Source organism: Leptodactylus fuscus, chromosome 10 (assembly GCF_031893055.1).
Source record: "Leptodactylus fuscus isolate aLepFus1 chromosome 10, aLepFus1.hap2, whole genome shotgun sequence".
NCBI classification, from domain to species: Eukaryota; Metazoa; Chordata; class Amphibia; order Anura; family Leptodactylidae; genus Leptodactylus; species Leptodactylus fuscus.
The window spans coordinates 7124610-7141970 of NC_134274.1; the positions used below are offsets into that span (position 1 = coordinate 7124610).

The 17361-nt window shown below is 45.0% G+C and overlaps 2 protein-coding genes across 2 annotated transcripts in view; one reads left to right on the forward strand and one right to left on the reverse strand.

The window, feature by feature from the left end:
* The window catches only part of SCNN1A (sodium channel epithelial 1 subunit alpha), a 66879-nt gene that overhangs the window by 38335 nt on the left and 11183 nt on the right, over positions 1–17361 (reverse strand). The window lies entirely within an intron of this gene.
* LTBR (lymphotoxin beta receptor) overlaps positions 11382–17361 on the forward strand; it is a 29538-nt gene continuing 23558 nt past the window's right edge. The window contains exon 1 of the mRNA XM_075258401.1: positions 11382–11658. Within this exon, the coding sequence (XP_075114502.1) occupies positions 11590–11658 (69 nt within the window). The 5' untranslated portion in view covers positions 11382–11589. The remainder of the gene's footprint in view (positions 11659–17361) is intronic.

Consider the following 17361-nt stretch of genomic DNA (forward strand, 5'->3'; position numbering starts at 1 on the left):
ATGCCACGTATCTGTCTTGATAGGTGACTTATAGATCACTTCTGCCAGGCGACATTCTCCAGTGCTGAGCTCTAACTGCAGAGACGTCCACAGGAAGAGATGGGTCCTTTAGCCTGGCACAGGAAGAGACGGGACCTTTAGACTGGCACAGCAAGACATGGGTCCTTTAGACTGGCACAGGAAGTGATGGGTCCTTTAGACTAGTACTGGAAGAGGTGGGTCCTTTAGACTGGCACAAAAAGAGATGGGTCCTTTAGACTGGCACAGAAAGAGATGGGTCCTTTAGACTAATACAGGAAGAGATGGGTCCTTTAGACTGGCATAGGAAGAGATGGGTCCTTTAGCCTGGCATAGGAAGAGATGGGTCCTTTAGCCTGGCACAGGAAGAGATGGGTCCTTTACCCTGGCACAGGAAGAGACGGATCCTTTATCCTGGCACAGGAAGAGATGGGTCCTTTAGCCTGACACAGGAAGAGATGGGTCCTTTAGCCTGACACAGGAAGAGATGGGTCCTTTACCCTGGCACAGGAAGAGACGGATCCTTTATCCTGGCACAGGAAGAGATGGATCCTTTATCCTGGCACAGGAAGAGATGGGTCCTTTAGCCTGACACAGGAAGTGATGGGTCCTTTAGCCTGGCACAGGAAGAGACGGGACCTTTAGACTGGCACAGCAAGACATGGGTCCTTTAGACTGGCACAGGAAGTGATGGGTCCTTTAGACTGGCACAGAAAGAGATGGGTCGTTTAGACTAGTACAGGAAGAGATGGGTCCTTTAGACTGGCATAGGAAGAGATGGGTCCTTTAGCCTGGCACAGGAAGAGATGGGTCCTTTACCCTGGCACAGGAAGAGACGGATCCTTTATCCTGGCACAGGAAGAGACGGATCCTTTATCCTGGCACAGGAAGAGATGGGTCCTTTAGCCTGGCACAGGAAGTGATGGGTCCTTTAGCCTGGCACAGGAAGAGATGGGTCCTTTACCCTGGCACAGGAAGAGATGGGTCCTTTACCCTGGCACAGGAAGAGATGGGTACTTTAGCCTGGCACAGGAAGAGACGGGTCCTTTATCCTGGCATAGGAAGAGATGGGTCCTTTAGCTTGGCACAGGAAAAGACGGGTCCTTTAGGGTGACATAGGAAGAGATGGGTCCTTTAGCCTGGCACAGGAAGAGACGGGTCCTTTATCCTGGCATAGGAAGAGATGGGTCCTTTAGCTTGGCACAGGAAGAGACGGGTCCTTTAGGGTGACATAGGAAGAGATGGGTCCTTTAGCCTGGCATATAAAGAGATGGGTCCTTTATCCTGGCACAGGAAGAGATGGGTCCTTTAGCCTGGCACAGGAAGAGATGGGTCCTTTAGCCTGGCACAGGAAGTGATGGGTCCTTTAGCCTGGCACAGGAAGAGATGGGTCCTTTAGCCTGGCACAGGAAGTGATGGGTCCTTTAGCCTGGCACAGGAAGAGACGGGACCTTTAGACTGGCACAGCAAGACATGGGTCCTTTAGACTGGCACAGGAAGTGATGGGTCCTTTAGACTAGTACTGGAAGAGGTGGGTCCTTTAGACTGGCACAAAAAGAGATGGGTCCTTTAGACTGGCACAGAAAGAGATGGGTCCTTTAGACTAATACAGGAAGAGATGGGTCCTTTAGACTGGCATAGGAAGAGATGGGTCCTTTAGCCTGGCATAGGAAGAGATGGGTCCTTTAGCCTGGCACAGGAAGAGATGGGTCCTTTACCCTGGCACAGGAAGAGACGGATCCTTTATCCTGGCACAGGAAGAGATGGGTCCTTTAGCCTGACACAGGAAGAGATGGGTCCTTTAGCCTGACACAGGAAGAGATGGGTCCTTTACCCTGGCACAGGAAGAGACGGATCCTTTATCCTGGCACAGGAAGAGATGGATCCTTTATCCTGGCACAGGAAGAGATGGGTCCTTTAGCCTGACACAGGAAGTGATGGGTCCTTTAGCCTGGCACAGGAAGAGACGGGACCTTTAGACTGGCACAGCAAGACATGGGTCCTTTAGACTGGCACAGGAAGTGATGGGTCCTTTAGACTGGCACAGAAAGAGATGGGTCGTTTAGACTAGTACAGGAAGAGATGGGTCCTTTAGACTGGCATAGGAAGAGATGGGTCCTTTAGCCTGGCACAGGAAGAGATGGGTCCTTTACCCTGGCACAGGAAGAGACGGATCCTTTATCCTGGCACAGGAAGAGACGGATCCTTTATCCTGGCACAGGAAGAGATGGGTCCTTTAGCCTGGCACAGGAAGTGATGGGTCCTTTAGCCTGGCACAGGAAGAGATGGGTCCTTTACCCTGGCACAGGAAGAGATGGGTCCTTTACCCTGGCACAGGAAGAGATGGGTACTTTAGCCTGGCACAGGAAGAGACGGGTCCTTTATCCTGGCATAGGAAGAGATGGGTCCTTTAGCTTGGCACAGGAAAAGACGGGTCCTTTAGGGTGACATAGGAAGAGATGGGTCCTTTAGCCTGGCACAGGAAGAGACGGGTCCTTTATCCTGGCATAGGAAGAGATGGGTCCTTTAGCTTGGCACAGGAAGAGACGGGTCCTTTAGGGTGACATAGGAAGAGATGGGTCCTTTAGCCTGGCATATAAAGAGATGGGTCCTTTATCCTGGCACAGGAAGAGATGGGTCCTTTAGCCTGGCACAGGAAGAGATGGGTCCTTTAGCCTGGCACAGGAAGTGATGGGTCCTTTAGCCTGGCACAGGAAGAGATGGGTCCTTTACCCTGGCACAGGAAGAGATGGGTCCTTTAGCCTGGCACAGGAAGAGACGGGTCCTTTATCCTGGCATAAAAAGAGATGGGTCCTTTAGCTTGGCACAGGAAGAGACGGGTCCTTTAGGGTGACATAGGAAGAGATGGGTCCTTTAGCCTGGCATATAAAGAGATGGGTCCTTTAGCCTGGCACAGGAAGAGATGGGTCCTTTAGCCTGGCACAGGAAGAGATGGGTCCTTTAGCCTGGCACAGGAAGAGATGGGTCCTTTAGGCTGGCATAGGAAGAGATGGGTCCTTTAGGCTGGCATAGGAAGAGATGGTCCTTTATCCTGGCACAGGAAGAGATGGGTCCTTTAGCCTGGCACAGGAAGAGATGGTCCTTTATCCTGGCACAGGAAGAGATGGGTCCTTTAGCCTGGCACAGGAAGAGAAGCTACATTTGTACCATTTTCTAATGGGTTTTGTTTTTAGGGCACTCGCTATGGCGTCACCTGTATGTTATAGGCAGGTACACTAATGGTGACACATAATGTATGGAGTTTTTGTTATGTTTTAACACTATAAAAAATCCAAACTTGTACAAAATTTTTTTTTTCTTGGACTCACTATATTTTGACACCTGTAACTGTGTTTTACTTTTTTTTTTAACCTGATTGAGGGAAAAGGGGTGAGTTGAACTTTTTGATTTGTTTTATTTTCTGATTTTTTTCTAATTAGTTTTTTTTCCTGTAAGGTTCTTGAACCCCAAGGATCTGATCAGTCATACAACACATGTATTGCAGTAGATTTGGACGTCTATAGAGCTCTATTATAGACTTCCTACCAGCCTGGAATAGAAGTGTATTGCAGACAGGTCTGGGAGTCTTCAATAGGTTCCCACCTGCCCAGGAAACGAATCTCTGCCCCCGGGCCTTGTTTCGGGGGATGGCCATCTCAGCCAAAATGGCCCCAGGTGCTTCCAGTCACTATTGTCCAAGACATCTAACTTGTTTATTCCCACAGGGAGACTTGCCAGCTATGGCGGCCGCTCAGCTCCTCCACATGACCACTTGTCTAACCCCTAAGGGCAGGAGGACTTGAGTTATTTCCCCCTCCGTTCCCTAGGCTTGTAGAACCTGTTTTGGATTTAGGTTCTTCCCACCCATTAAAGGGGTCTCTGGTGTCTCGAGATGCCCCATAACAGCCGTATAATCTGCAGCCCGATGGGACGTCACTCAACTGAATGCAACTATATAAGAATTGTAACCTGACAGATTTGACAATCAGGGGTTTGGAAATGTTTAGTGACAACCTGGGAACTAGAATATTGCCAATATACCTGATTTTTCAGGTCTGATCTCAATTTATTTTTGGGTCTGTATTTCCTTTAGTGTCTCCTTTGGGGTCTGCATCTATTTTTGGGTCTGGTGTCTTTATTCAGGTCCGTCTTGGGGGTTGAATTGTTTTTGGGATCTGGTCTGGGGTCTGTGTTTGTTGTGGGATCTGTATTTTTTATGGGCTTAGTTTAGGGTTCTGATTATTTTGGGATCATAAGCCAAGGGGTCTGAATTTATTTCTGGGTCTGTTGTACAATTTTATTTTGAGGACTGTTCTGCATTTTATTTGGGATTGGGGTCTTTGCATTTTTGAGATCCGGTTTGGTGGTCTATATTTATTCTCGAGTCTTATCTGTGGTCTGTATTTTTTGGAAGATCTGGATTTTTTTGAAGTTAGGATTGGGGGTCTGAATTTATAGGGGGGGTCAGTAATTATTCTAGGATGTGGTTTGGGACCTGAAATTTTTGATAGGTCTGAGTACACTGAATAGAAGGTCCGAATTCAATACAATTCAGTCCATGCCTAAAAAGCAAAAATACCTCCCACCAAAAATAAGGATTTTGTGAGATATTGGGGCATTAAGCACCATAAATCACCCCTTGTATCCAGCAGTTACCCCGGCCTTATATTCCCTGAGCAGGTAGGTGTGAATTTTTGCTCTAAAGTTCGGGCTACTGGCCAATCATTGTGGGAATGAACACAAGACCTCGATCCCACCAAAACAAATCGGGATCGGAATCCGATATTTTCTGAACCCTAGACCCGACATTTCATGTCACCCTTAGATCTTGCGTCAGTTTATGGGGTCACTTTCCACCCTCTATAAGGCCCTTTATACCCCTATAGATTACTGTACAGTCACAATAGGTCTTTTGGATTGGAGACTTGTAATCCCAGATCTTGATATTCCCGACCTATTACAAATCTTACATTACTCTTCCAATATATGAGACGACTCTAAGGATCCCCTGGAAGATGGACATATCTCCGACCAACACCTGCTTCAGATGGCGGACCCCGTGAGCAGACGTTACTCGCTGGCTGTGGCCTTCTAGGGCAACATTTGGCTAAAAACTACACAAAAACATCTATCTTTCTGCCATTTGACATCCTATGGAAGACCCCATAAATATTCAGATACCGCAGAGGGATTCGGTCTCCTCTGGTCTTGGCGCAGCGAGGAGGTCCATCCTCCAGATCTGGATCACTCCCACTCCTCACAATATATTTTTGGAAAAACGATCATTCATCATTCAGACGGTCCGGGTAGGGTCGTCCATTCTCCAAGAGTCTTAGAATGGGAAATTTTTTCGCAATATGGGAAAACTTTATGATAATAAAACTCCGAGAGTCCAAGATAAGATCAAAGCACAACAGCAAATCCCTGGCTGGTGCTGGGAAAGACAAGGCGCCGCTCCTATCTGATTCCTGGTCGGCATCACTCAGTGGAGCATCCAAAGACCCCCCCTCTTATATTAATCTTCCATCCATCAATACAAACAATATGCAGTCCTTGCACACAGACATCATAGTCACATATACACACTATACACTTTCTTGTATATATACGCACCACCTACCTACCGGCACATTTGCACTCTTATTACATGCAGATGGGCATCTTACACGGTGCAAGACGTTTCGGACAAGTAATAAGGGTTATAGTTTAGACTAGACAATATTGCATACAGATATACTGTATGTGTCTCTGTACAAGACATGAGCGATACCACAGCGCCCCCTATTGTTCATTTTTGGAAATGTGGATATTTGCAGCCGTTCCCATAGGCACACAGTAACTACAGCTCCGGTGGCTGTTATGGGGCCCATAGGGTATTAGGGCCAACAGGAAAACTGGTGTCAGCTTTAGGGTCTTCTCACTGCGTCTGTTTACCGTATGCATTGGAGAATCTCCCAGCGAATACAATAAATGGACCCAAAATAACCCCATATATTGCCATAGACCAAAACAGTGTTGGAACAATATGTCAGCTTTTGGTACAGGCTCAGTGGAAGGTCCAGGAGGCTCCAGAAAAAAGGGGCGACCTCCCAGAGTCCTTAAAGAGTGTGAAAATTTCCTGGCCCCCGACAGAATACTTTTGTGCCCCCCTGTCTCTTTCTTTTTTGCTCATTATGTGCCAGTAATGTCACAAAGAGTGCGTAACATGGGTTTGTCTCATCCCAAAAGGGGCACCCTACAAAGTTTCGGCCACACTCAGTTGTCTCCATGTGTGACCACTGCAAAATTAAAATGGGGGACATGGGGCCCGGTTTTAATGATTAGTGGGGTCCCAGAGGTGGCAGCCCCAGTGATCAGATACATATGACCTGCCTTACAATCTATTGGGGTTCCTTGACAACTAGATTGGGGAACACTGGATTGGCCTTCAGTACTTGGGGAGAGTTTTTGATTCAGCTCAGACATGGGCTGGTCCCGACACATTGTTTGGCATTGCAGATAGGTCCAGAGTCCCATCTTCCAGAAAAGACCCAATATTGTAAATGACATGTGGTAGGTTGGGTGGAAGGGGCTGGTGCAGATCTTCATCTGGAGCTCCAGTGAATGTGCTATGTTGCTCTTTATTTCTTCGAGTTTAGGATGTACCAAGAGACCAACTTCTACCTATCCAACATAAGGATCCTATAAAATCCTAGAAAACCCCTTTACGAGCCTGAGAAAACCTTATACCACAGTCCCCAGTGATCAACCTTATACAAAGCCCACTACCCAACCGGTATGTTTTTGGAATATAACTGGGGAACCTGGAGGAAACCCACACATCTGAGGACTCAAACCCAAGACTAGAGACATGACTTTAGGTGGTACAAAGGGTGTAGTCATATCTAGGTCCAGGAGCCTTAAGGGCCCATAAGGTGTCTCTTCCCAATATGACCAGTCCTATAAGCAATACATTATATTTGGGGTCTGGTACAGATTTAGCATTGGGGCCCAGAAGCTTCCAGTTGCTCCTCTGCGCGGGGCAGAACATTCACTTTATTTCTCTTCTGACTTGGATACTTTTTGTATTGATCCAAGTCAATACATTGCGTATACTTGGTCCCTTATATAAAATGGGTCACTAGGCTACCTAAAGGATAAGCCACCTCTTACCGAGTACTTTCCCATATTCGGGTGTGGACCGATGAGTGGCACGTCACACAGGTCACTCTTATTTGCTATCTTTAGTCCTGTCAGGAAGGAATCTCGAGAAACTTTCTTTCATTATGATCCATCTACGTCTTAGACACTTGGCCAGTGAAATTCAGACCACAAACAAGTTCTGGAACTTTGACCAATGCAGGAAATACTTTCAGCACAAGTTCCTTTCGTCTTCTCGGGAACAGACATCCCAGAGGAGCCTCTTACAAGAATCAGTGGAAAATTTCACAACAGAAGTCTCTCTCTGGAAATGAAGTCTTCTTCAAGATCAAAGGTCATTGGTGGAAAGGCGCCAATTTCCGGGCAAAAGTCCTATTGTGTATTACTGTAGGTTCTAAAACCCCCATACGTCCAAGATCCTATAGTCTCATCTCATCTATTGTCAGAGTACGGTGAGGTCCACGCAACCACTTTTGGTCTTGCTTGGCCAGTCACAGACATCCAGTAGGGTTGCGCTTCTCTCGACAGTTGGGTCATGGTGATGGCAACTTGTGGGTCGTGTTCATGTGACATGACCATTACTCATGTACTAGCACGACATTGTGAAGCCCTAACAAAATGGTGGACTCCATTGTGCATAAGTAGAGACTTCGGGACTGATGTACTGGTTAAATTACACTTACTGAGGTAGACAGACGAAACTGTTTGTTGCAAGACAGGTTTTTTATGAATTTTCCCAAAATTTTGTGGTGGACCAAACCTGAATTTTTTGAGGTTCACCTGGCATGAACCTTGGTCTCTTCAGGCCAGAGAGTATAATCGGAGGTCAGAGAAGATGTGTTAAAAATAAAAATTTCTTCACCTTTCCTCACCTTCATTGGGTGCTGGATCTTCGCAACCGTAGCCAATGTCTTCTTTATCACATAGTCATTGGGTAAGTCCGATGTGTGATGACTATGCATGGTGATCGGCATATTAAGGCTCTTGCTACAATGTGATTTTTTGTACGGTATAACTTTTTTCCATGGTGTGACCTAATTTAGAAGAAGTCACCAGGAGGCGCTGTCCTAAACTCATCAGCTGGTTGTCTTTCTGTGAAGTGGGGGGGGGGGGGTAGATCATGGAGGACAGATGTGGCAGTATACTTGTCCTGGACGAGGTGGTACTTACACCAGTTTTATGGAGTGTTGGGCCATGACGGTCACACGTCTCCCCTCCGGCCCGGCCATATTTTTTATGAAGTGCCATGATTTATGGATAAAAAGGCAGAGTTTTTGGCACAAAACTGTCCTGCACCATAAATGTGCTCCCCTGTATAATACAGTATGGCGGAAGTATTGTGGTATTTTTCATGTGGTATTTTGGAGAGGCCTTTGACACACCTCACAATTTTCAGAGAACAGAAGGAGAGACAAACCGTGTATCCTAATGCATGACACTTACATATGGTAATCCATGCCCCGAATCTCGTCACATCTGCTATGACCACACCCAGGCCCAGAGCCCCCACACGGTATAATGCCCTCCTCTGTGTAACATAGGCTGAATAAGCCTTCTTAGTGCCCCCACACAGCATACTGCCCCCCTAGTGCCCGCTCTCACAGTATAATGCCCTGTTAGTGCCCTCCATACAGTATAATATCCCCTGAATCCCCACCCTCAAAATATAATGTCCTTTTAGTATCTGACACACAGTATAATACCCCACTGCTGCCCCCATATAGTGTAATGCCCTCCTTTGTGTAACATACAGTGGGGCAAAAAAGTATTTAGTCAGTCACCAATAGTGCAAGTTCCACCACTTACAAAGATGAGAGGCGTCTGTAATTTACATCATAGGTAGACCTCAACTATGAGAGACAAAATGAGAAAACAAATCCAGAAAATCACATTGTCTGATTTTGTAAGAATTTATTTGCAAATTATGGTGGAAAATAAGTATTTGGTCAGTAACAAAATTTCATCTCAATACTTTGTTCTCTCTCCTTTGTTGGCAATGACAGAGGACAAACGTTTTCTGTAAGTCTTCACAAGGTTGGCACACACTGTTGTTAGTATGTTGGCCCATTCCTCCATGCAGATCTCCACTAGAGCACTGATGTTTTGGGGCTGTCGCTTGGCTACACGGACTTTCAACTCCCTCCAAAGGTTTTCTATAGGGTTGAGATCTGGAGACTGGCTAGGCCACTCCAGGACCTTGAAATGCTTCTTACAAAGCCACTCCTTCGTTGCCCTGGCGGTGTGCTTTGGATCATTGTCATGTTGAAAGACCCAGCCACGTTTCATCTTCAATGCCCTTGCTGATGGAAGGAGGTTTGCACTCAAAATCTCACGATACATGGCCCCATTCATTCTTTCATGTACCCGGATCAGTCGTCCTGGCCCCTTTGTAGAGAAACAGCCCCAAAGCATGATGTTTCCACCCCCATGCTTTACAGTAGGTATGGTGTTTGATGGATGCAACTCAGTATTCTTTTTCCTCCAAACACGAAAAGTTGTGTTTCTACCAAACAGTTCCAGTTTGATTTCATCAGACCATAGGACATTCTCCCAATACTCTTCTGGATCATCCAAATGCTCTCTAGCAAACTTCAGACGGGCCCGGACATGTACTGGCTTAAGCAGTGGGACACGTCTGGCACTGCAGGATCTGAGTCCCTGGCGGCGTAGTGTGTTACTGATGGTAGGCTTTGTTACATTGGTCCCAGCTCTCTGCAGTTCATTCACTAGGTCCCCCCGCGTGGTTCTGGGATTTTTGCTCACCGTTCTTGTGATCATTTTGACCCCACGGGGTGAGATTTTGCGTGGAGCCCCAGAGCGAGGGAGCTTATCAGTGGTCTTGTATGTCTTCCATTTTCTAATTATTGCTCCCACAGTTGATTTCTTCAATCCAAGCTGGTTGCCTATTGCAGATTCAGTCTTCCCAACCTGGTGCAGGGCTACAATTTTGTTTCTGGTGTCCTTTGACAGCTCTTTGGTCTTCACCATAGTGGAGTTTGGAGTCTGACTGTTTGAGGGTGTGCACAGGTGTCTTTTTTTACTGATAAGTTTAAACAGGTGCCATTACTACAGGTAATGAGTGGAGGAAAGAGGAGACTCTTAAAGAAGAAGTTACAGGTCTGTGAGAGCCAGAAATCTTGATTGTTTGTAGGTGACCAAATACTTATTTTCCACCATAATTTGCAAATAAATTCTTACAAAATCAGACAATGTGATTTTCTGGATTTGTTTTCTCATTTTGTCTCTCATAGTTGAGGTCTACCTATGATGTAAATTACAGACGCCTCTCATCTTTTTAAGTGGTGGAACTTGCACTATTGGTGACTGACTAAATACTTTTTTGCCCCACTGTATAATCAATAAGCCTCCTTAGTGCCCCATACAGTATACTGTCCCCAAACAGTATATTACCCCCAAGTATCCACTCACATAGTATAATGGCCCTTAGTGCCCCACACAGTATAATACCCTCCGAGTGGCCACTCACATAGTATAATGGCCCCACACAATATAATACCCTCCAAGTGGCCACTCACATAGTATAATTCCTCATTAGTGTCTCCCACACAGTATAATACCCTCCGAGTGGCCACTCACACAGTATAATACCCCCCACATGCCCGCCCACACAGTATAATGACTTGTTATTGTCCCCCACACAGTATAATACCTCACTACTGCCTCCACACAGTATAATGTGCAGTTCTCTCTGCAACCTGAGGACAGAGGGGGCGAGAGAAGGAAGTCCAGAACCGGCCCACAATCTGGGACATTTTGGAAATACGCTTTGGCCCCCACAGACACCAGATCCTATCACACCCTCTGCACCCCTTAGCTGTGCCCCTGCCTGTATATAATATATTGGGCTGTTATGTCGATTTTTGTACTTTTCATATTTTTGTCATTTTTTTGTTACATTTTTTGTCGCGATAAAGACTTTCTAAATAACTTTATTGATATGAGTGCACATTCAGCGCTGCCCCTGGGGGATTCTCCTCCCTCACAGCCAATCTATAGGACGTCATATACTGTATATACAGACGTGTTTGATAATCCGGCATGAATCTCCAGTTCTGTAGGACACGTGACAGTCTCAGACCTTTCCTTTAAGAGCTCCTCGTGGTCTCTGCCCCTCGCCCGCCTCCCGTGACTCACGCTCCAGCTTGTCACACACTTTACAGGAATAGCAGGAAGTTTTTGCCAAATTAAAAGTGACTATTGAAAGTAAAGCTGCCATTGGAGCGGAGGGGAGAGGATTTCCTGGAGACCCTGCCGGGAGCTCAGGAGGGATCAGCAAGATTTTTGTCGGATTTCTTAAAGTGATCCAGGTCTGGAGACTCTGGATTGGTGTCAGGTCGGGATTGTCAGGGGGTCACAAGGAGCCAGATCTTATACGGCAGAGCTGAGTATGTGAGGCTGCACACCTGGGTCATGGAGCTGCGCCCGCACAACCGCCTCGTCCTGCTCTACCTGGGAATTGTTCTGGGCAATGTCCTGCAGGTAAGAACTGGGTGACAATGTGTGCACCCCATGTGCCAGACTATGGGATACATCATGGTAGGGCGTCCAGGAGGTCGCCCTGTCACCCTCATACAGGCCGCTCTACAATAAGATGGGCTCCGTATCTAGAATATATAGGATATCCACTAATATGGTCAGGGGGCGCTGGAGCTTGGATCGGAGGGGACTGCAACTACATCTGGGGACAAAGCTTAGATACACTGGGCTGGAGATTAAATATAGAGACTATATAGAGAGAGAGTTTAGATACATCAAGGATTGCAGCAGGAGCTTAGATATAGGGGGATAGCGGCTATAAGGGAGATGTTTCTGGAGTACAACTGAAGCTTAGATACTGCAAACTACAATTGAAGCTTAGATACTGCAAATTAGAGGTGGAGATTAGATACTGAAAACTTCAACTAAAGCTTAGATACTGGCGACTACAAATGAAGCTTAGATACTGCAAACTACAACCGAAGCTTAGATACTGCAAATTACAACCGAAGTTTAGATACTGCAAACTACAGCTGGAGTTTAGATACTGGAAACTACAGCTGAAGCTTAGATACTGCAAACTAAAACTGGATTTTAGATATTGAAGATTACAGTTGAAGATTAGATATAAGAGTCTACAGCTGAAGATTAGATACAGGGGACTAGGAGACTGCAGCTGGAGCTTAGATACAGGGCACTATAACTGAAGATTAGATACGGAGGGCTGTAAGTAAAGATCTTAGGTTTTGGGAACTCCAGCAGGTGTTCAGGTCGGGCTTAGATCTAGGAGGAAGGCGTTTGTTTACTTGCAGATGTAGCAGAGCTGGATTAGTCATCTCTAGTTGATGGTTATTGTTTGCTGGACCTGCTGATTTTGTCACCTCCGGCGCCCTCGTGTATTTGGGGGTGTCCCCTGGTCTCCCATGATGACAGATCCAGCCTGACCTGTGTTTCTCTAGGAGATCAGTTCCCCAGTCTGGCAGTGACTTATCCCCCTCCTCATTGAGAACACTTGGTGAGCTGAGTGTGCATTTATATAGGGGGTGGGGGGGGAATAGCCGCAGCCCCCAGCACAATGGCCAGCACCAGACATTCACATGTGCGTGTAGTCGTGTCCGTGTAGCAGAGCTGACCGTGTAGTTACATCAGTACATACATATACACAATATTATATAGGGGCGCTCTGTAATAGACAGCACTATAAAGGGTTAATGGAGCGTATAGATGACATAAGGTAATGACTTGTGAATGGGAAACCTGAGAGGTTCAATATCTTTATTTGTTTATCCTGCGGTTTCAGATATGACGGTACAGTGACTTGTCATCTACATAGTGTCAGTGGATGCAGCAGAGCTGAGATTGTGGCTCGGCAGGTCTCGTAGTGTCAGGTCTGTCTCTTTACATAGGACTGCCGGGCGATCTTCTACTGTAGGACAGTACGCAAACAGCGCAGCACATCAATACATATATACATAGGTGGAGCTTGCAGGTGTTTACCCCGGCCGAGGCCTCACCTTTGACATAAATTCTACTTCCAGATATACGTAATCGATGTACGTGAAACATGATATATTCATTGTCACGCTTATCTGCTATTGTTCCTGAGTCAGGGTCATAAAAAGTATCAAACAGTATCCAGATAAGACGAGAGAAAAACATCAGACTGAACTGCTGTAGAAAGTCTATAAATACTGCCATATAGTGTAAAAATAATACCGCCATACAGTGTATAAAGAATACTGCCATACAGTGTATACAGAATATCGCCATAAAATGTATAACTACTACCACACAGTATATAACGAATACCACCATATTATATATAAAGAATACTGCCATACAGTGTATACAGAATATCGCCATAAAATGTATAACTACTACCATGCAGTATATAAAGAATACCACCATACAATATATAAAGAATACCACCATACAATATATAAAGCATACCACCATACAATATATAAAGAATACTGCCATACACTGTGTAAAGAATATTGCTATACAGTGTATAAACAATACTAACATATAGTATATAAAGAATATTACCATATAGTGTATAACGAAAACCATGATTTGGTGTATAAATAATACTGCCATATAGAGTGCAAGTAATACCATCATACAGTGTATTAATAATACTGTCAAACAGCGTATAAATACCACCATACAGTATATAAAGAAAACCACCATATGGTGTATAAAGAATGCATCCATAAAGTCTATATATGTATTAATAATACTATACAGTATATAAAGAATATTACCATATAGTGTATAAAGAAACCCACAATTTGGTATATAAATAATAATGCCATATAGAGTGTAAGTAATACCATCATACAGTGTATTAATAATACTGTCATATAGTGTATAAAACAGTATATAAAGACAACCACCATATGGTGTATAAATACAACCATAAGGTATATAAAGACTACATCCATAAAGTCTAGAAATAATACTACCATACAGTTTATAAAGAAATCCACCATATGGTGCATAAATAATACCGCCATATACAGTGTAAGTAATACCACCATCCACCATAGAGTATATAAAGAATACCGCCATACAGTGTATACAGAATAAATCCATAAAGTCTATAAATAATACTACCATGCAGTTTATAAAGAAATCCACAATATGGTGCATAAATAATACCACCATATACAGTGTAAGTAATACCACCACCCACCACACAGTATATAAAGAATACAACCATACAGTGTATAAATAATGCCGCTATACCATACAGTAGAGTTTAGAGCTGTTTTGGGAACCCGAATATTTTTGAGTTGTTCAGTGTAGAAGGATATACATTATAATATACGTAGTGTAGCGGTATGATTTAAAATATATTATTCAGAATACAGAATCAGGATATTCAGTGGCTTATACAATGCAAAACCCTGATCTGAATGGTTATAAAATGCAGAACCAAGATGTCTGCTGGCAATACAATGCAGAAGTCTAGTATGTGGTGGCTGCATAGTGCACACTGTTTATATCAATGGCGGTTATATATAATACACACCATGTCAGAGACCTTTCATGTAAAACTCCAATACTGAATCTGTGTATAATAAAAATCCTGAATTTATCTATACTAATGGCCGTGAAATACACAGCACAGATTTATGAGGTTCACACCTTGCGGAATCTGGATTGTATATGGCCATATAGTGCAGAATTCTGTAGTTTGGCAGCTATACAACATAGAACCAACAGCCCTCTGCATTACACACAAAAGAGATGGAAAACACTGCATACTCCATACAGTTTATAAATAATACAGACATACAATGTATAAATAACACCGCCATATATTATACAAGTAATACCACTATATAGTGTATAAACAATACTTCCCTGCACTGTATAAATAATACTGCCATACAATATGATACCACACAATAACAAATAAATACTACCGTACTATACTGTGCCAAGTATATACTACCATATTATTCTGTGCCAAGTACTACCGTACTATACTGTGCTAAGTAAATACTACCGTACTATTCTGTGCCAAATACTACCATGCTATACTGTGCCAAGTAAATACTACCATACTATTCTGTGCCAAGTACTAACGTACCACTCAATGCCAAATAAATACCTCCATCTTATGCAGTGCCAAATAAATATCCCCGTACCACACAGCACCAAGTAAATACCAATGTACTAGGTAATGCCGAGTGACCCAATTAAAAAAAAAACTCCCCTTATTATTTTTTGTCTTGGTTCTGAGATTTGGGACTATGATGCCTTACGGCCGGTATCTCCGAGCCTGGGTGCGGCAGGTCTTCTCATCTGCTCTCTGTTCGGAGGGACGTTACAATCAGTCACACCAGTTAGGAGGGTTGTCACATTTGTATTCTCCTGGAGAGGTGCGGATGAGGACGTGTCAGTCACAGTCGTGCGGATGGAATACATGGTGGACAAGCTCTTGGATATTTTGTAAATCTTTGCATTGTGCAGGGACCTGACATCGCTTATTTGCATATTGACTTGTACGGTATTATATCGTGAACTACACAATTATTGCATACGATGACTGGAGGTGGCGGCGCTAATGTATAAGACATTGTGCGATGAATGATGGCAGGATCAGATACATACTAGACAGGCCTGTACCTTGCTTACTGATGTTACAGCCCGTAGATCCTGCACCCTCGTAGGTCGGTGACGTCCCAGCTGGTCCCATAAAGTGCTGTCATCTGGTGGAGAGATTCATGGGGTACCCTGGTGTGTGGGGGGTGAGCATTATCCTGCTGATACCAGTTGTCCACCCTGACATGACAAGTGGCAGTGCCAGGATGTTCTGTACATATCACTGAGCTGTTCGTGTCCTCGTATCACTACTAGGGGTGACCGACTGACCTATGTCATGGCCCCCACATCAGCACACCAGCAGGGGGCAGTGTATCGCTCCACTGCACAGGCAGGAATGAAGCGCTCACCATGAGGCCTCCATACTCCAACCTGACCCGCATTAGATCCCAAGCAGATCCTGGATCCATCACTAGAGACGATACAGCGCCAGTCTGTACCGTGCAGGATTCTCGTACATGACATGACTGCAGGTGAAGGTGCCGGGGTCTGGCTGTCACGGGCAGGACAGGTAATGGATGCTGTGATACTAAATCCTTTGCTAAACACCTAAAACTGGTGCAGTCAGCGACAGGGGATGTAATGAAGGCGCCCCCTGTGTCTGGATATAGGACAAGAGAGCTGCCCGTGCTTGTTGGTGGATCCAATGGTCCTCTCCACTGGTGTTCTGTCTGTCTGTCCGCAGCCTGTTCACCACCACGACCCCATCACCTCCTAACAGCTAGGTCAGAATGGCCTACAAGATGGGCGGTTCACCCATCCTGCATCTCTGAGGTCTATGATCTACAACAATCCCTCACCAAGAAGTACACTACCCAAAAGTAGCCTATGAGAAAGCACTATTACAACCTCTCATGTCTAATGAGACCACACCTATAATCATTTACATATCTGCCTGAGACAGAACTGCAGGACAAGCTATATACAGTAGCACGTGCGGTATTATTTATATCAGTGAGTGTCTATGGTTGAGTAGAATTCCCTGCACATTGTCTCGGGGTAATAGACCGTGTCTTACGTTATTAAGAAGCTGTGGTTTCTTGGACTGGTGTCTTGTGTTCTGCTCCTTACACTGTGTCTTATTCATTGCTCCCTGTTTTACATAAGACTCAGTATAAGGAGTCGCAGTGTCTGACCCGAACTTAGTAACAAAGCCTCCAGCAATGGACGGCTGCCATCTATATACCATACCGGGAGACCCCAGCCCAGTGTGATGTAGCCCCTCTGTGATCTGCGCTATACCCCCCCCCCCCTTATATAATGCCGTCACTGTGCACTTATACATTTCTGAGGACAGGCAAGCCTGGAATAACCCAGGGGAATAACCAGGGCTTCTATCTGCAAAACACAAAGTTCCAAAGTTATCTCAGCAAGTCATATATGATAAATGCAACACTACGTATATATGGCGATATGTATGCTCCGCCACAATACGACCACCGGGCCGGGAGGAAACCTCCTCTGATGCTGGAGTCAGTATTGTAGTCCTAAGGCAGGGGTAGGGAACGTATCGCTCTCCTGCTGTTGCAAAACTACAACTCCCAGCATGCATACTGGCTCTGCTGTTCTTAGAACTCCCATGGAAGTGAA